Source organism: Malania oleifera, chromosome 9, assembly GCF_029873635.1.
Source record: "Malania oleifera isolate guangnan ecotype guangnan chromosome 9, ASM2987363v1, whole genome shotgun sequence".
NCBI lineage: Eukaryota > Viridiplantae > Streptophyta > Magnoliopsida > Santalales > Ximeniaceae > Malania > Malania oleifera.
Window position 1 is genome coordinate 76,934,437 of NC_080425.1, and position 20,682 is coordinate 76,955,118.

The 20,682-nt window shown below is 34.5% G+C and overlaps 1 protein-coding gene across 3 annotated transcripts in view; it reads right to left on the reverse strand.

The window, feature by feature from the left end:
• The window catches only part of LOC131164448 (transcription initiation factor TFIID subunit 1), a 138,363-nt gene that overhangs the window by 77,115 nt on the left and 40,566 nt on the right, over positions 1-20,682 (reverse strand). For all 3 annotated transcript variants that reach the window (XM_058121633.1, XM_058121636.1, XM_058121634.1), the window contains exons 6-11: positions 17,075-17,329; positions 14,584-14,702; positions 11,851-12,016; positions 10,445-11,558; positions 8,951-9,153; positions 8,026-8,263 (exon numbers count right to left, since the gene is read on the reverse strand). In XM_058121633.1, coding sequence (XP_057977616.1) covers positions 8,026-8,263; positions 8,951-9,153; positions 10,445-11,558; positions 11,851-12,016; positions 14,584-14,702; positions 17,075-17,329 — 2,095 coding nt within the window. The remainder of the gene's footprint in view (positions 1-8,025; positions 8,264-8,950; positions 9,154-10,444; positions 11,559-11,850; positions 12,017-14,583; positions 14,703-17,074; positions 17,330-20,682) is intronic.

Here is a 20,682-nt window from a genome sequence, read left to right on the forward strand (position 1 = left end):
AAATTAATAATTATAAGGACGACAATCATCAGATTTCTCCCCCCACCCCTGCTTTTTTTACTCTTTTCCGTATCACCTTCTAACACATCTACAAGCGTAATTGCAATTTTATCACCACATTCTTGAAATGAATCTAGTCTTCCAACATCCTGAACTTCCTCTGACTCTCGGACAATACAATTCACATCTTTAGTAACTGGAGGCTGAATAATATTTTTATCAATTAGAGGCTGAAACACATTTCCGTACTAGATGATAACTCGCTCTCCTTTCCAGTACTTGTTTACTGAGAAGTCAAAGCACTCATTTGGGCCTGTCCATTATCCAGACCCAGCAATACAGGACTTGGGCTTTTAAATTATGAACTATGGGTCTATATATCATTGAGACCCTTTTGTGGGAAGTCCATAATAGGAGAGCCTTCCTTAGAATCCAAACTGCACCGGTGCACCCCATATCATCCTTTCCTTAACAATGGGCCCTTTCAAATCATTGGCCCAGTTTAGTTAAAAATGAAATAACACTTTTTTCAATTACCTGGGCAAGGTCCAAAATGAAAAGCATGCAACCCAGACCAAATCTCTTCATTGCCTCCTCCCCAAATGCAACCCTAGCCGCCTCTCTAATCATCTACGTTCCATCGAAAATCCTATCTTCTTTTTTGTGCCTGGCAATCGAAACTGGCTGATCCATGATGGCCCTTGATTCATTCAGATGCAACTCATATCCACACCAACAACATGGCTATTGCATCCAATCTTCAGATCCTGCTTCATGGAATGGACATGGCTGCTGCAACCCTCACCTACATGATTTTTGCCTTCCAACACCACCTCACTCCATGATATGTGTCGTGAATAATTTTTGGCTCGTAAACTCCCAAATTCCTCACAAAAAATGAAATTTCACCAACCATCGCCTTTTTCACCCTAAGGAATAAAGACTAAAAACGTCTTCCCTTTCCATCCCAACCCTAACTCTAGGTACTTTCCTACCTTCGTCCATTCAATCGAGACCCAAATCTTCGTAATACCCAACCGAACAAATCGAAACCCCTTTGCAATTGACTGAATGTAGGTATGCCATCAACAAACCTAGACACAAACTCCTTGGAAAATCTAACCCACCTGTTATGAGAAGCATTTTTCTTGACCACGAGCAAAGATACGATCTCACCGACCTTATCTAATTGCATATCAAAGGATTTTCCTTTGATCTAAAGCAATCATTTCATCATCGGCTACCACAAGTATTCCCATGGCATCAAACACACGAAAGTAGGGAAGTAAAAGTTCTAGAGAGAGAAGCATCGAAATCGTATGGTATAGGAGTACGTTTCAAGCCACCTCTATTTTTTATTTAATTCAAATACTATTAAATTTATCCATTCATCTAACACCACCATGATGTATAATCTTGATGCATTCAGCATGATGCAAAGAGTTTAGGGATATATTTTTCTTATTAAAATATTTTAGGAAATTAGGAACAAGTCGATTGGGGTTTCATGTTTTGAGTTTCGAATTATTGATTTTGTCCGAGCACTGGGTGGTTGAGAATTCCAGTAGGAAGAAGAAAAACTTAGGAACTAAGTCACACCTAGGGGTCCTTAGCAATCACACCCTCCAAATGAGCTTAAAGTTTAATTTTCAATTGATCTTCACTCACTGCGTGTTTCCCATATAACATAATATTGCAAGCTAGTGGACCAAGCAAACATAAGAAATGTAAAATGAAAAAGCTAGTTAGTTAATTTCCTTAGAGAAAGGGCTCCTAGCATGGCTTTAAATAACAGTCTTATATAGCATAATGGTCATCACATAACAAGAAACCAAGTCACCGATACGGTTTTGGACAGCTAGAGTAGCATGCAGATAATTCACGGCCATAACAACCATTACACTTTCTTTACAGGCTGTAACGAGCGGTGCCCCGTTACACCAGAAGCACCTTCCGAAAGCCTTTATACTCGAAAATACCTCATTTCTTCCCAATTTTTCTGCCTTCTGCTGCATTTTTCACTTTCCCCAAGCTTGTCCAGAATAGATCTAGTGATATACAAGTGCAAAATAGAAGTTTGTACTTGGAATTTCTGTCCAAAGGTTGAGTGTGTGCTTTCCCTTCCTCTCGTCAGAAATTGTATCCATTTGAGAGGAAACTAGTTGTTTGGAGGTGATTTGGTAGATCTGAGCAAGAAATCAAGTTGGGAGCTTGGGATCTGGGTGGGTCCGAAGCGGGTTTGAAGAGGTAACCAAAATCATCCTTTTTTGGCCGCTGCTCCTCATCAGTTTGTGTGTTTCTTATTTAAACACCCCCCTCCTTTTTCATTTCTTTTTTGATTAAGCAAGTTAAGCAGCTGAAAGCTGGAGCTGAATACCAGAGATTAATTTTAATTTGTTTTAGATAATTATGTTTTTAAGATAATTAATACAAAATTATAGTTAACTAAGTTACTTATTTTTTTTTAATATCTTAAATTCTTAATATTTGATGCTTAATTATTAATTTACTATGATTAATATTGCTTATAGCCAAACTAATTAATTTGCATAATGGGCCTAAATTTCATAATCCCTAGTTGCCCAAATTGCTATGCTTAATTATTGCTATTTTTGATTATTAAAATTTTAAAATTACATGTGCTAAAAAATACAAAATAATATGTAATTAAATACAACGATTACAATGTAGGAAGACTACTATCTATTTAGTATTAATTTGCTTAATGGGCCTAAATTGCCTACTTGTATTGTAATATTATATTGATATCTATGAACCATGTGAGTGTGTGTGCGTGTGTGTGTGTATACTCATTTTATCTCTCTAATTAATTGGTTGTCAATTTCAATTACATTTCTAAATTTTTTAGTCATTGAAGTAGTGAATAGTATAAAAATAAGACTTTTTATGTAAGCAGCACCGTAGAATTAATATAAAAATCATGTTTCCAATTAAAAAGTGTTACTAGGTTGAATAAAAGCGGCCAAAATTCATTAAAAATCATGATTTAAAGGATTCCATCATTATGCTTCTATTTCGACATGGTTTTGCATGCATGAAAAAAATTCATGGCTGCTGTGACCGCTTCCTATTGCGTAACGTCCACTTCTCCCACATCTCATGACCGTGTCATGACGTTACCCACAACCTAGATTTAAAACCATGGCTCCTGGGCTTAGATGGGTTCACTTTGGTTTCTTATAGGATAGTTGGAATTTTTTGAAGGACTTGCTTCACATTGTTTTTTTTTTAGTAATCTTCGAGTTTTTCTTGAGTTTTTCCATAATGGGATTGTGGGTAGGAGCATTAATTCCACTTCTATTACTTTGGTCCCCAAAAAAGATATTGCTACTAGAGTCAAAGATTTCAGGTCCTTGAGTGACCAGCATGTATAAAGATCCTAGATGAAGTGTTATCCGGGAGATTGGCTAGTGTCTTGGTGCATACCATTCCCTATTGTCAGAACGCGTTCAATGGTGAGAAACAGATTATAGATGCTGCTTTGATAGCTGATGAGGTTGAGAACTTACCATCAAGAAAGAAAATGGGTTTTGTTTTAAAATTGGATTTTGAAAAGAGCCTAAGACTGAGTGTGTTGGGGTTTCTTTCATAGAGAAATGGACAGAAGAAAAAGGCTGCAGAGCAAGATGGAGGAAATGGATTTGGGGTTGCCTCCCATCCATAGCCTTGCCTATTCTAGTGAATGGGAAGAATAAACCTAGTTAGGATCCTCTAGGAGTCAGGCAGGTAGATCCTCTCTCCCTTATCATTTTCACTATCGTGGTGGACACTTTGGACAAAATGATTGATAGAGGGGTTGATAGAGGTTTAGTGGAATAGTTTAAGGTGGGCCATGAGAACTTACCCTTATCGCATTTGCAATTTGCACATAACACTAATCTTTTTTGTTAACCATTCTCCAACTTTTTTCAGTCTTAGGATCAACTTCTTGACATCATGGGTATTAGGATCAACCCAAGTCTTTTAGCTAGGCTAGTTGGTTGTGTTGTTCTGAGTTGGCCTATCACCTATTTAGGTCTTCCCTTAGGTGGTAACCTTACTGTGGAATCATTTTGGGACCTGATTTTTAAGAGACTTTCCAAAAAGTTGGATGGGAGCAAAGATAGTTTTTTTCACTATTGCGGGTTGCATCACTATAACAATGGCTAATAAAAATAGAGAAACTAACGATAGTTAGGAATAAGTGAACGCAATAGCGACCATCATGTTAGCTGGGCGACTGTGAGTCGATCTAAGAGGGAGGGAGGCTTGGGTCATGGTAACTTGGTGTCCAAAACACCTCTTTGGTGAGGAAGTGGTTGTGGTACTTCCCTTTATAATTGGCATAAGGTTATCCATAGTAAATTGTATTTCTTCATAATGGCTAGGATGCAAAAATTGGGGTTAATATTACCTATTTGAGTTCTTAAAAAATTTGTGTCCTAGATTCACCATAAATTTTCCCCTCATGTTTGACTTACTGCTGGTAATGGGGAAAGAAACCAATTCTAGGAGGATCATTGGATTTGGGAGGTTCCTTTGGCTTTCATGTATCCTTGTCTCTTTTGTTAATCTTTTCATATTAAATCCATTCTCTCTGCTTTCATCCACTAGCAACAGACAGGCATTCTTGGGAATTGCATTTCATAAGGAACCTCAACATGAGAGAGACCAACAAATTTGCCCGTTTGATCAATGTGCTTCACAATATAGTGAAATTGCTTTTCCTATTCTTTCCTGAACCCTGCTACTAAAAAATTTTCCCACGTCTAGTTGGGAAGTGACGAGAGTTTGCATTCTAGATTCTTTTGGGATTTTTTCTCGTAATTATTTTTTTCTAATTTGACTCATGCCCTTATTGTTTCTCCTTTTTCCCCTAATTCCTTCCCTTGGAAAGCTACAGTTCCCTCCAAGGTTAATGTCTTTTTGCAGAGAGCTATCTTGGAAAAAATTAATACCAATGACTTGCTCCAGAAATGTAGAAGTCATAAGGCTATTTCACCTAATCTGTGTGTTCTTTGCTTCAAAAGTGGAGAGACTTGCTCGCACTTGTTCTTAGTTCGTCATTTCTCTTGGTCCCTTTGGAACATGTAGTTTGGAATTCTTGGAGAAAACTGGATTTGTCCTTCCTCCTTGGAGGCGTTTTGCTCTTTGACTTATAAGGGGTTAGGCATAGTCTTAAATTTCCACGAAATTGTCGAAATTTCCATCGAAATTTCCGATTTCCGTCACCCTCAAAATCGAAATGGCATTCGATTTCCGTCTTGCATAATTTCCATTGAAATCTCAATGAATCATCCGAAATTTATCGAAATCTCGAAATTTTAGCAAAACTTGCCAAAATTTTAACTATACAATAAAATTTCCTTAGAATTCAAATGAGAAATTTAGGAGTGAAGTGAAATTCTATCTTTATTTATTTTATTTATCTTGTTGGAACAAAAGATTATTACATGTGCTTTTGAAATTATATGAAAAAATAAACTTACAGTAACATTTTATTTAACCATTCATGTCTAAATTATCATTATTTGTATAATAAATAATATTTAAATGATTTATGAATTTCATTTGTATTAACTGAATATGTTTAATGTACATTATCTTAAACATATTTGATACGCATACTATTTTACAACTTTTCCACCTCATAGAAAACATAGATGTATTTAATTTGTAATATATTAGTCCTAAAACTTATATTATTATGTTTGTTAACCATTTCTAAAGTTTCACAAAGAATTTCATGCTTTATTACTAAATTCCGTTACTTTTTCAAATCGAAATTGAAATTGACATCGAAATCGAAATTTCCATCGAAATTTCCGTACTTTTGGAGCTTCAAAATTTGAGTCGAAATCGAAATTTAAGACCTCGGGGTTAGGTAAGGGGAAGGAGAGAAACTTTGTGGCAATGGTCAATTATGGCTATCCTTTTGCATTTTTGGTTAGAGATAAACACCAAGATTTTTAGGACCTTGGACACCCCTCTTAACTAGCTTTGGATTAGAGTGGTGTCTCTTATTACATAGTGCGTTTTGCCAAATGGCTTCTTTCGTCATCTTCCTCTAGAAGATTTTTTGAAATAGAAAAAGAAGATTACATTAATAGGAAAAAAAAATTACAAAAAGGATAATAAGACATATCCCAAGAATTGCTAAATAAATAAGAGGGAAAAAATTAAGGTCTGTTTCGTATCGTTGTTGTTTTCTGTTTTCTATTCCTATTTTTGAACGATGGAAAAACATATTATAAAAACATGTTTGTTTGTATTGCCAGTTTTATATTTCCATTGTCGATTTTCAGTTGTTTGCAAAAAGACTAAAAACAATATTATATGGTTTTCAGTTATCTTGGCAACCAACTGTCAAAAATTTTAATATCCAAAAATAGTTCTTTTGGATTAAATCATCCATTTTATACACTTTTAAATTAAAATAAAAATAAAATGATCATATGGATTTAAATAATAAAAATAAAAACATACATAAGTTTCAAAAATTTTAATAATAGTAAAGTCAATTACAAAATATTTTTATTATTTTTCAATTGTCATGTTCAAGAAAAATTTTATTGTAAAGTAAATTCTGAAAGCATAACAATTAAGTAAAATAATTATATTAATGTCTATTTTCATAATTGTATTTTTTAATGTGTACTATTTTGCAATTTATTATTTTAACAGTATTTTTATAATATTATTAGATTTAAAGACAAAAAATAAGCATTTTTTAATTAAGTTTTTTATTTATTTTAATTTCATAAATATTAACCAAACAGGTTGCTGAATTTTGGATTTTAGTTTTTGTTTTTGCTTTTTGGTTATCGATTCTGTTTTCCATTTCTATAGTTTTGGACAGCAATGCCAAACAGTTCCTAAAAACAACAAAGGAAAAAATAAAATCGATCCAGAAATTTCCTGTAATCTCGCTTTAAGTCTAGAATCCTAACTCCCTTAAAAAACCAAAAACCAACACACACACACACAGAGTAACAGTGGGGCTGGGTTGCTTTGCTCGAGTAGATCTGTTTTTGCTACCTCGAGTTTTGGAGGGTTTTTTTTTTTTTTTCGCTTCTCTTCTCTTGTTTTGTGTGGATATATTATCCTCTATTTTCTTCCCTTTTTCTTGTTGTACTTTTCTCCCCTCTCTAATAAATTTCACTGTTAATCAAAAAACAATTCTTTTAAAGATTTTTACTCAACTGACACATGTTCCTAAACCAATGCTTTCCAGTTGCATTCCTTTGGAGGGAAATCTAAGATTCCCTCAAAATCAAGGCTTTTATGTGGACTGCGGCCCTTGAAAGATATGATACAACTCATCTCCTTCAGTGGAAAAGGCCAAATAAAGCTTTATCCACTCATGCGTGTTTGCTTTCTATAGGAGTCATGAGGCTGCTTCTAATTTGTTTTTGCATTGCTCCTTCGGAACAACACTTCATCCATCCAACTCTAGGTCTGCAAACCACACAATCTAATCTCTGCTATTGTGAATAATTACTCACAAGTAACAGACATGGCCACTTTTTTGGATACCTTTCCATTGTCAAATGTTTCATTTCACCCAAAATTCTATTTCTAGCTCAACTACATTTAAAATACATAAAACTTTGAATTCTGAACTCTCTCTTTATAATTTGAACTTAAAAGTGAGTACAGCCCATTCATAACTTTGTAAAGTAAAATAACTTCATCTTCAAGCAATTACACCATGAAACATCCAACCTAGAAATGCTCATAGAGTTCATCTATAACCACTGCAAAAGAAAAAGGACCTAAACATACAGCAAACTAATTTATCGTTGCTTATGAAATGTCCAACTCAAACAACTCTTAGGATAGATGATGTTATTAACACCATGGTGATCTTGTTCAAGATTCTAAAAGGTGGAAGAATAAAATGGGATATTATTTTGCATTATTGCACAAGGCAAGGGTAATTGTAACTATACATTCACAACAACATTGGCAAGCGTCAGAGAACTGCATGAATATAATGATTCAGAACAAGATTGAATCACTTACTCCATCAAGAAGACATGGCCATCCTTCACAGTAAGGTCAGGTTTCTTCTTAAAAGCCCCTGGAGGACGCAAAGATTTATTCTCACCAGGAAGCTTCTGTGCTCTTGGTAACAAATGTATCTTCGTACGGACAAGATGAAGCAAAGAGTTTGGTTGAACATTTTGTTCAGCAAGAGATTTGTAGTCCTCAAGCTCCTTTCCAGAATAAAATATTTTTACAGCTTCCAATGATTTAAAATCTACAAAAAAAAAAATGAAGAAAAAAAAACAATAAAGTGCAAAAAGGGGTCTTAGTCTGTAAGAATGTACACAGAAAACAAAATTCAGAAAGTGGAATCAGCAACTTGTATAGAACCAATCCTTACAAGAAAGAATCTGTATATAGGCCCCGTTTGTTTTGAGGGGATGATGAGGATTAAGATAGGATACGATATTCTATCCCTCCTCATCCCATGTTTGTTTGCATTATGAACAAAGGATAACCCAGGCTGCTTCTCATAGCATTTAGATGGGATTAAATTATATGGAGAGCAAGGTAGTATTGGTGTCCCCGGATAAGGGAAGGGAGGGATAAGTGCCAACATAACTAATGAATGTTAGGTCCACTCTTTATCCCGTGCATACAAGGGATAAAATTGTGATCCTTTAATCACCCACTCGCAGCAACCATAGGATATGATGGCACATAAAATATCCTGTTGGTTATCATATGCAAAAGAAACAGGTTATAAATCTTTATGCCCATCTATACTATCTTGTGATAACACAACCCATCATATATAATCCCATCTTATCCTATCCATGTCATCCCTTCGAGTGGATAAAACAGGGTCATAGAAAAAATCAATCCATAAAGTACACAGTAACTGCTACAGAAAACAAGAAAATCCTCATCAGAAAGAGACATGAAAAGGAGTGAAACAAACCTAGCTTTTTTGAAGCTTTCATTTTGACAAAAGAGATGGTATCATCTGCATCAACATGAAGTTTACTTCCTTTCCCTCCCAAACTCTTCAATATAATTTTCATGGGTCCTTGAGTAGGCAGTTTCCCTTGTTCTTTCACTGCCACCTCATTATCATGGGGATACCATAAAGCTTTTGGACGATGAAAGTTAGCAATATCTTTACTGCAAAACAGCGTATTAAAGTCCACAACTAGTACAAATATGAAGCACAAAACCCATAGATAGATACACCTAGCCAATGGGAAAACATTTCATGATAAAACCAGAACATCACAGTAAGCAGTAAATCATATGCCATAAAAGACAGCTTTTCAATAAAGAACAAATGAAGCATAAATGCACATTTAAAAATTTATAAAAAAAAAACGATCCTGCCGTATTTCAAAAGCTTCCATATCCATAATCAACAAGAAAACAACTGCAACGATTTCTGCAGCTTACAAAGACCAAGAAATCATGTACATAAACCATGTTGCAGGAGTGCCCACATAGTACATGCATGGTCTTAAATTTCCACGAAATTCTTCCGATTTCCGTCACCCTCAAAAATGGCAGTCGATTTCCATCTTGCATAATTTCCGATGAAATATCAATGAATCATCCGAAACTTATCGAAATCTCGAAATTTTAACTATACGATGAAATTTCGTCAGAATTCAAATGAGAAATTTAGGAGTGAAGTGAAATTTCGATCTTAATTTCTTTTATTTATTTTATTGAAACAAAATATTATTACAAGTGCTTTTGAAATTATATGAAAAAATAAACTTACAATAATATTTTATTTAACCATTCATGTCTAAATTATCATTATTTGTATAATAAATAATATTTAAATGATTTATAAATTCCATTTGTATTAGCTGAATATGTTTAATGTATATTATCTTACACATATTTGATACACATACTATTTTACAACTTTTCCACCTCATACAAAACATAGATGTATTTAATTTGTAATATATCAGTCCTATAACTTATATTATTATGTTTGTTAACCATTTCTAAAGTTTCACAAAGAATTCCATGCTTTACTACTAATTTCTGTTATTTTTTCAAATCGAAATCGAAATTGACATTGAAATCGAAATTTCTGTCGAAATTTCCGTACTTTCGGAGCTTCTAAATTTGAGTCGAAATAGAAATTTAAGACCTTGGTTATGTGCACCTAGGATGGAAGATTCTGGTTCCAAATATGAGGCAGTCTAAGAGTTCAAATTGCTTTTATTTTAGCTTTATGTTTCCTTGTTCACATGAAGGAAAACATATGATCATTATGCATCCATTTCGATTGCAAAATGACATTAATTTGATAAAAAATTGAAAATAAAATTGTTAATAAATATGACACGTATAGCATAAATTTAAGCAAGACATATAATTACTAACCTGATAAAGAACACAATATATAAGAGTGAACTTGTGAGAAGAAATAGGACTCAGTACATACTTGCTCAACTTTGGTTTCATTGTCTGCAACTTGACTGCAGGTATGGAATGCAAAACCTTTACAGCATGAGCTGTGCGTTTTTTTGGATGCGACTTTGACTGCTGAGAAGTTTTTCTGTTTGAATAAAATTTGTCATTAGCAATATTAAACCGTCCACCGGATGGACCTCCATGGCAAGGTAGCTCAGAAAATTCCCCAGTTCCTGACTTCAGGAAACGAGTTACAATCATTGCTCCTGCATGAAGCTGAAGATGCTTAGCATCTTTTTCATCTAAAATTTCAAAAAGCATCTGACCATCTTGAAGGTCAAGGATCAGTTTTGGTCTTGCGACTGGTTTCTGATAATCCCAAATTATTTTGTCTAACCAAGATCCTTCCATTATGTCTCTGTTTTGCAATGTGATCTTGCTAAAACGCCTGATAGCATCACTACGGTGAATATCTTCAGCAGCCTTCTCCTTGACATCTGAATGATTCGTACCATCCAGTTCCAACTGAGACTCTAATCTCAAAAGTTGAGGATGACATCTGCTTTCTGAGGAGGGAAATTTTGTCGATCTTGGATCACTTGAGTCAAAAGATTCTAGCTCACCACATGAGCTATGAAGGAAAAACCCATGCTCCTTCTCATCTGGTACCACTTGAGGCTCCAACCAAATATTTTGTGACCCTGGACCTGTCTCTAATTCTGCGTTAAATAAAGCTTTGGACTCAGGTCTAACAATGTCACAAGCCTCAGCTGAATCATCACTCATTGCAGGAGAATTATCCCAGATAATTCCATCTTCCCAATCTTGTTGATCAAGAGGGTGAACTTCAGGGAGAAAAGGTGACTTCCCTGCCACAGACAAATCCACTGCCATATCTTCTTTCATTGGCTGCGCACTAAGACAAGAATCAAACCTCTGGCCATCAATTTGCTGAGGAAGTGCTGAATCCCATTGAACAACACCAAATTTTTTCAACTCTGAGTCATCATCCATAATTTCTAATATATCATCATCTTCAGTCACAGGTGACTGTTTAAGAACTGAAAACCCTTGACAAAAGCCTTTCAAGAATGCCTCTTCATCATCTTCAACAATATCAAAAGCATCCACAGATTTATATCTCTCTGGAAGCAGAAGTTTATAGAAAAAATTACCGGAAAAAACAGAATAAAACTTATCCTAATATTTTAAGACTGATGCAAACTTAAAAAAGAGCTCAGTTGCCTTGTTATCATATCATAAACAACCTCATGCCTCTAAATCAAGTTTACTGGAAAAAAAAAAAAAGTGTCGTCTGAACAACACAAAACTCTTCAAAAATAGCTCCCTCATGTCATCACTATGCAGAAATTCACAGATCAAGAATCTCAAAACAGTCATTCAGGAACAAAATCTTTTGAAAAAAAAACCACATACCTCTAGGAAAACGATACTTTTGGTCCATTTTCTCTCTTTTCTTCAATGGCTCCTGAATACCAAAAATTTCTGAGAAGCGCAAGATCACCATTCCATCTTGTATGCACAAAATAGGAAGAGGTGTGGAACTTCTATCATCCAATGGCTCTTCCAGAACTTCAGAGTCCTGCCATTTAATCATGAAATAAACCAAACTATTGACAAGTAAATAAAAAAATAAAACCGAAAAGGACACAATACGTAGGGAGTAGACATGCAGCTTGGCAAGAAAACAAAACAACATATTTGTCCCCAATGGCCCACTATCTACAATATTTGTGTCTGCCGTATGCTACTTAATTATTTTTTTAAATAACTAAAGTATCAAATATATTAGAATTAGTTAACACCAAATGATTTAGTTTAGCATATCAAGAAAAGTTCATGTAAGGAGTAGCAACAGAGAGAAGATTAAACTGGATAATCAAGTGATTAATAGTACTGATTGATTTAGATATCTCGGATCTATTATGTAAGATGAAGGGGAAATTGAAGAAGATGTAGTACATAGAATTAAAACAACAACAACAAAACCAAGCCTTAAGTCACTAGGTGGGGTCGGCTATATGAATCATTTTCCGCCAATTTATGCGATCATGGACCATTTTTTTTACAGATTCAGGGATATTAAATCCATACTCACTATCTCCTCCCAAGTTATTTTAGGTCTACCTTCTACTGCCCCCCACAGTAACTAACTCACTCTTCCTCATTGGTGCACCATGTGGCCTACGTTGCAAGTGTCCATACCATATGAGTCGTCCCTCCCTTATCTTATCTTCTATAGGATCTACATCCAACTTGCCGCAAATATGTTAGGTGATCATAAAATACCCTTAAAATAAAAAAATAAAAATTTTTATAAGGTGGCTATAAGGCCACCTATGCTTTATGGTTCAAAATGTTGGGCAACTAAGAAACAACAATTACAAAAATTGAAATTTGTTGATATGTGTATGTTAAGGTGGATGAGTGTTTTAACATTAAAAGATAAAGTAAGAAATGAACTAATACACAATAATTTAGGCATAGCACCAGCTGAGAACAAGATAAGGGAGGGGTGACTTAGATGGTTTGGGCATTTGAAACGCGAGCCTCGTAGAGCACCTGTGAGGAGGAGTGAGTTAGTTATGTTTTTTCTAGAATGAAAAAGGGTAGGGGTAGGCCTAAAATAACTTAGAATGAAGTAGTGAGGAAGGATTTAATAGCCTTTAATCTAACAAAGGAAAATACTCTGGATAGGGTGAATTGGCGGACAAAGATTCATGCAGCCGACTCACCTAGGGGGACTTAAGGCTTGTTGTTGTTGTTCTTGTAACTCATTGGCCCACTCATGAATCCAAAATTTGCCATCTTGCCTATTAAAGATCCCAAATCTAGAATATTGTGAATGACCTAGGCCCACATAACCCATCCTCAACCCCTGACTAAGCTCACCTCAAACCCAAGCCACCTGAGTCTCACATTGATTGTCTTCCTAACCTAGCCCAAAAAGCTTCTTACTGTTCTCCACTGGTACAGGATTCACCATTTGCACCACTCTTAGACCAAACAAGAACATTTTTCGGACAATACAGCCTCCACCAATGATCAAGCTCCTTTGTACACAGCAGATGCATTGCCATTCACCATGGGAGAATCTTTCTTCTCTGTTACTTCCAACACTAGCTCTTCCACAGAATTCCTCCATCCGCAACCCTCTTAGAATTAAACAGTAAATCTCTTGCGATTCTGCCCCAACCCTATTTCCAAGAGGTTACCCATTTGTGTTCAACTAATCGCTATCCAGTATTCAACCCTCCCAGATCTCATTTCTGCACGAAAATCCCCAATCATACAACCACTGAGGACAAGCCTTCCACAATCCACGTGCTGATCAAAGGACTTCCCTTCAACCTGGACATTTCAGACAACGATCATCTCTTATAGGAAGGAAAACAACATATCTAAACAAGATGAAAAGGGAAAAAGAACTTCGAGAATTGAGAGAGGAGAGAGGAGAAAACATTCTAAATTTAGCTGCTCTTAACTTTATGGTATTTATTAACTGTCCAACATCTTGATCCACAAAACCACACCCTTCTTACCCCTCCTCACATCCTCAACCACAACATTTGCCACCATAATTGCATCTAAAATTTGTCTATCTTTAACAAAAGCAAATTGGAAAATATTGGATTAGAACATTGGATTGCTAGATTTAGTTTTCTGGAACAAAAGGTACCATGTTTTGGAAAGTTTATACAATTTTTCAAATTTCTGGGGTAGTATTAATTTCAGATAACTATAGTAACTTCCACTGCTCTACTTGGGTGCCATTGGGAACTCAAGAAAAAAAGTAATGAAGCTAGGATCCAGTTGTCAAGAAATTTGAGAACAGACTAGTAAGTTATTGTCAATTGTTTTTTAAGGGAGGTACAATGACAATAATAAAAAGCACCTTTTTCTAGTATTCCTATTTATTACACATCTCTATTTCCCATCCCCTCATTGGGCACATAGACAAGATAGAGTTGGACATTACTGCAAACTAGAGGATATATGAAATATCCTTCGATATCTAAATATATACATAAGAAGGGAATTATTACCTAACTGCAAATAAAGATCCATATGTATCAAACACATGCAAAGATATATACATAAAGACATACAGACAAACAGAGAATTTAATGAAAATAATTTCAAACTAACCTCCTGAAATTCTGTCATTTTTCCAGCCAAGAAGTCAGTTTCCAAAGAATCAACTTGCAGATCATCCTCGGAAGATTTATCCTCTCTAGTAACAATAGCAATGTAATCATCCTGCTCACCTAGAAAAGAAGAAAGAAAATAAGGCAAACAGAAGTAAGTCAAACATTAAATTGAAAAGAAAACAAAATCCCGTGGTAAAAGATCACTGAATTCAAAATGCCAAGAAAAATAAGGAAGCACATGAATTACATAATGCATAGTTGCAAACTAAACTAAATACCATGTTCATCCAAATTCAAGAATTTCTTCATAGTTTTATCTTAATTTGTTTTATTTCTTAAAGATCAAAATCCAACACATCGCTACTCCCTCTTAAAATGAAAATCCGAAGAAAACAGAAGAGATCTCTCTTTATCATTAGTTTCGTATAGAATCCGGTTTTTGATGTCATTTTCGGCTGCTGGTCGCTTTAAGGGCTTTAAGGGGACTTCTTTCTGCTCAATTTTACCGTGATTGGTAGGCTATTTTGATGTATTTGTTTTTCTTCATTTCCATTCTCTTTTTTTTTTTTTAATTCTTCTATTTCTAATGAAATCTCTTCTTTTGCTATCCCAAAAAAACATTAAAGTATCAAAATCAAAACATTCCTCCAATCTAGATGAATATCCGAAAAGCTCACTCCCTTAAAGCATCCAAAACCAAAGCACCATAAAGAGGCCAGGTAATGAATCTTTTTCCAAACCAACTGCTTATTCAATTTTTTCCCTGAAAAAATCTGTGCATTGCGCTCCAACTGTAAACCCCACAGCACTGCAAATATTCCACAATTCCGAAGAGTAGCTCTATCCTTCCTTCTTCAAAAACATTCAAAAAGAAATAGCCAACATTCCTTTCTTAATTGTAATGTTTTGTTTTTAGGAGGATATCCTCTTCTTTATATATCCTTTTCTCTCTTAAATGAAATATCTTCTTTTATCCCAAACAAATTTTAAAAAAATTGTGTGCTCAATAGTCTGCTGAACTACATAAAGGTGTTAGTAGTAGGACTATAGGAGCAAGCATGTATGTTTTTTATGCACCTAGCCACAACCATTTCACCATTCATTACTTTCAAGCAAACTTGCTCAAACAAAAAGAAAACAAAAAACAAAAAACAAAAAAAAAAAGATTGCTTCAAAAACTCAAAACTAAGACGAAGACCAATTGCGGGTTTTGTTGAGGCCATGCCTTATGTTTCAAAAATACTTTATATTAACAGAATAAATGCCAAACTCATCCTACTAAGTACTAACCCGCCACTTAAATATGTTATGGAGTTAGAACTCAGTTAAGAATGCATGCATGTCTCTGAACAAGGAGTTAACCAAAGAAAGATTGAACAGCCTATAACCATAATGATTCGCCACCAACTATTCAAGGTTCCACCCAGATGTTTCAAAGATAAGAGTGCAATATACTAAAAGAAATGCACCAGGCAACAAAATTCAATTACAAATAAAAACAAGCCAGCAGCTGTTCAATGAATATTTTCAAATATGCCGACTGTGCATTATAAAGGGCAGCCCGGTGCACAAAGCTCCCGCGTATGCGGGGTCCAGGGAAGGGGCAGACCACAATAACTCTATAGTATGCAGCCCTACCTTGCATTTTTGCAAGAGGCTGTTTCCACGCCTTGAACCCGTGACCTCCAGGTCACATGGCAACAACCTTACCGCTGTGCATTATAAAGTATTTGAAAACAAAGGTAAATCCAGACCAAGATATCAATTATCAACCATACATACACACTACGAGAATATAGAAATGAAGCTAATTGTCAGAATCCCTAAACAGAACATTTTCTATGTACTTTGTGAGGAAACAAAAATAAATAAATAAATAAATATATACATATATCAAGATGCTATTAGAAATAAAGAAATCATTTTGAATCATCTGTAAATGACTTAATAAATTTAATTTGGTCTAGAAACACAACGTAGAAAAATTATTGCGACCACACTCACACTAGTCAAAACTATAACTCCACGTTAAGCAAGTCATACAAGAAAACATAAGTTTTACATAAAAACACCATGATCTAAATTTATAAAACAAAAAAAACCATCAACACAGAAATTTTTTTTAAAATTTTTTTTCAGTAAAAATTTAACAATCATCAGATACACATACCTGTGGGCAATCAAAGAGTAGATTTCTAAAGATCATATGCAATTAATCATACAAAACAGCTCAATAAGAAATACTGTTATACCTTATTTCTAAATTCAAACAACATTTGAGAAGTGTTTGGGAAACTAAGCTTCTAGATCCAACATCAAAAATAAAAGGCATTAAATATGTCTCATTGATTTAAACTGTTATATGGTGAGGCAACAAAGTAAAAAATGTATATCTAAATGTAATCAGATACTTGATAAACCATAGTAAAAAAAAAAGACTGAGAAATAACAAATTCTAATTCAAAGCATATTTCCGAACAACAATAAACCTGATATAGAAATAGTTTGAACTTCAGCACTGTTATCCACCTCGTGCACTGTTTCAAATTCCTCTTCTTCATCATAATTTTCATCATCAAATACTGAAGTGGTATGCCTCAAAGTAGCTGCTGAAACTTCAGCAGAAAAGAAATCCTTCTTAGGCAACAAGTAGTCCTCCTCAGTGACAGCTTGAGTCTCTGGTCCATCATATTGCTCATCAATGTCTTCATAATCAACCGCATCTTCTGCCTTCTCATCATATTCTAGCAGCAGAATCCATCAACAAAGATTGAATCAAAATATTTGGTTAAAGACAGATTAACAGACATAAGTGTGAGGGAGAATGAAGCTATATCCAAGAATTTGTTAGGGCACTACATTGGACTCTGGTTGGTATTGATTAAAAATAACTGCACCCACCCCAAGCCTCTTTTTTTTTCTTTTTTTTTTCAAGCCATAAGAAAAGATGCGGTAAAAATCATACAAAAAAATAAGGATAAATTTGAATTTTTTGTCATAAAAAAAAATAATTATAAGAAATCTTCCATTTCTCAACTGGGCAATGGCCATAAAAAGAACTCGGCACCCTCCAACAGGTAAAAGAAACAGGCAAAAGACCCATCCAAGGAACAGACCAAGATTTGCGTCGGATTGAAGAAAACAAAAATAACAGAGAGACGGTATCATACAGGGAACAAACAATTATCAGCATAAGCTTCTAACTAAAAAATGCATGAAAAGTAGAATTGAAGGGAGACCATGTCAGAACAGGGCCCAAAATTTTATGAGCAACATGTTAGTTTTGAACATTTGTTTGAAGATTGTAGCTAAGCAGACCGACCAATATCTCCATTCCATAAAATTTTAATCATGCACAACCCACAGAGCCACACATCACCCATAGGTTTTTTTTTTTTTTTTTTTTTGTAAAAGAGAGAGAAGAAATAATGCAGCAAAAAGATGAAAAAGGTTTTTAAAAAAAAAAAGGAAAATAAGATAACTCCAGTGGAGCAAAGCAACCAATAACGCTGTAAATCTGTCAATTGGTATATGCTGAAAGAAGCCAGTTGCTGAACATCACAATGACGCAACACCACTCTACTTGAAAGAAAATTAAAAGAAGTAGCCACACACTTAAAGATTCTGGAAATCTTTCTCCATCCAAATACACCAAATTATAGCCATAATCGAGCATGGCCACAAAGTTTTTCTCTCTTCCCCCCTCTCAAACCCCCAAAACATCATAGCAGAAAATGTCTCCAAAGATGAGGGACGAATCCAATTCTCGCCAAAAATACCAAACAATTACTCCAAAGGACCTAAGAGAAATGACAATCTAAGAAAAATGTGAACAAGTCTCTCCACTCTTAAAGCAAAGGGCCCATACATCAGATGATAGGGTCTTATTAGGTAATTGTTTCTATTTTTAATTTTCTCTTGCATTGAGGTCCACATAAAGGCCATTCTTTTTAAAGGAACTTTAGCTTTCAAAATGAAAAAGTAAAGGGCAAAAGAAAGAGCATTGGTTTTACGAATCAAATGAGAAAGGAAATATTGCAAGAATTTTCCCCAGAAGAGCCGAAACCCCAAACTCTTTTATCACTCCTCAATTGGAAACAAAAAGAGTCAAGCACATTAATCAAAGGGGCAAGCTCGTTAGTCTCTCTCTCATTAAGGTTCCTAACAAAATAAAAATTCCAAGATTGCCCACCTACTTGCAAAAGACTAAATAAGAAAAGAGCCTCCACATCCAATGATCCTTCCAAAAGTGGATTCTTGCCCCATTACCAACATTATACCAACCATTCAGGAAAATGAGTGACAAATCTAAGAAACAAATTTCCAAGGACTCAAGAATAAGTAATATTAACCCAAACTTTAGCATCCTATCCATTTTGTGTAAGTCCAAATTTACTAAGATTTACTTTGTGCCAAGGAGGGTTATATGCTAAAGGAGAGTGTCATAACCACTTGCCACCAAGGAAATGTTTCTGGACACCAAATTACCTAGACCAGTCCTTCCTTCCTTCCTCCCTTTCAAATCTACTCAAAACAGCCCAACCTATAAGATGGTCTCTCTATCTCACTTACCTACTCCCAAACACAAGAAATTCCTCATCAAAATTTCTCTATTCTTCAAGCCACCCCACTGGAATTTTGAAAGGAACAAGTAATACATGGGGATAGAAGAAAAAGAAGCATGAATAGGATTATAGGAGTAACATGACACCAAGAGTGAACAAAGATCCTTTCCACGAATCTAACCTCCAAGAAATCTCTCAAAGAAAGGTCTCAAAAAAGAATCAGCATTAGGGTTATCACCTAAAGGCCCATTTGGTATCAATATCAAAAATTATGAAAATGAAAACTAAAACCAGAAAATGAAGGAAGACAAGAGTGAACAAAGATGGTAACCCCAAGAGTGAACAAAGATCCTTTCCATGCATCCAACCTCCCAGAAACTCTATCAAAGACAAGGTCCCAAAAAGTATCCTCAATAGGATTACCACCTACTATGGCAGCTATGGGGCCATTTGGTATGACTATCAAAATTATGAAAACGAAACACCAGAAACAAAAACTAAAAACCAGGAATAGAAACTAAAAACTAGCATCTTGTTTAGTTAATTTTTCCAAAACTAAAACTAATTAAAACTTGATTAAACAAATGCTCATTTTTGTCCTTGAATCAAATAACAATTAAAAAAATATACGATTAAAATAATAAAGTAAAAAATCAAAAAAAAATTAAAATACTATAATAAAAATTATTATAATTACTTTACTTCATCATTATATTTCAAAATTCACTTTACAAGAATAATCTTATCGTACATGACAATTGAAAAATAGTAAAAATGTTTTGTAAATAGATTTTATTTTTTAAAAAAATTTTAAAATTTTAATGACATTTTTATTTTATTTATATTTTAAATTCATATGATCATTTTATTTTATCTTTACTTTAAAAGGTTTGTATAAAATGAATGATTTAATCCACAAAAAAAAAGTCTGGATATTAAAATTATGACAACTGGTTACCAAAACAATTAAAAACCATAAAATCTGGTTTTCAATTTTTTTGCAAACAACTACAAACCAACAATAGAAACAAAAAACTAGCAATGTAAACAACATGTTTTCATAATATAGTTCTTCATTGTAGAAAAACAAAAAAAACAAAAAAGAAAAAAAAAAAAGACAAAAAAAAACAAAACAAACAAAACAAAAACAATACCAAACAAACACTTATAAGTAATAGGGCAACTTGGGACGCCACAGCCTGCTAACCTAGCAAAAAGACTCAAAGTTAATGCCATTGCACAAAATGGACTCTTTAGAGAAGTTAATCCTTAGCCCCGACACTTTTTTCTAACACCTATACAAAATGGCTAACATACAAAGAAACTACCATATGCTCTGAAAGAAAAAGAATGATGTAGCAAATAAAATATGGGCAAGGTCTCATGGCCCACCTTAATCCCTTCCGCCAAGCCAATGTCAGCCCCTCTACTAAATATTATACTCAATTCATCAGTTACAATAGTGAAAATGAAGAAACGATATAGGAGTTCTGTGTCTCAAACACCTAGAAGCTCTAACCAAGATTTAGCCT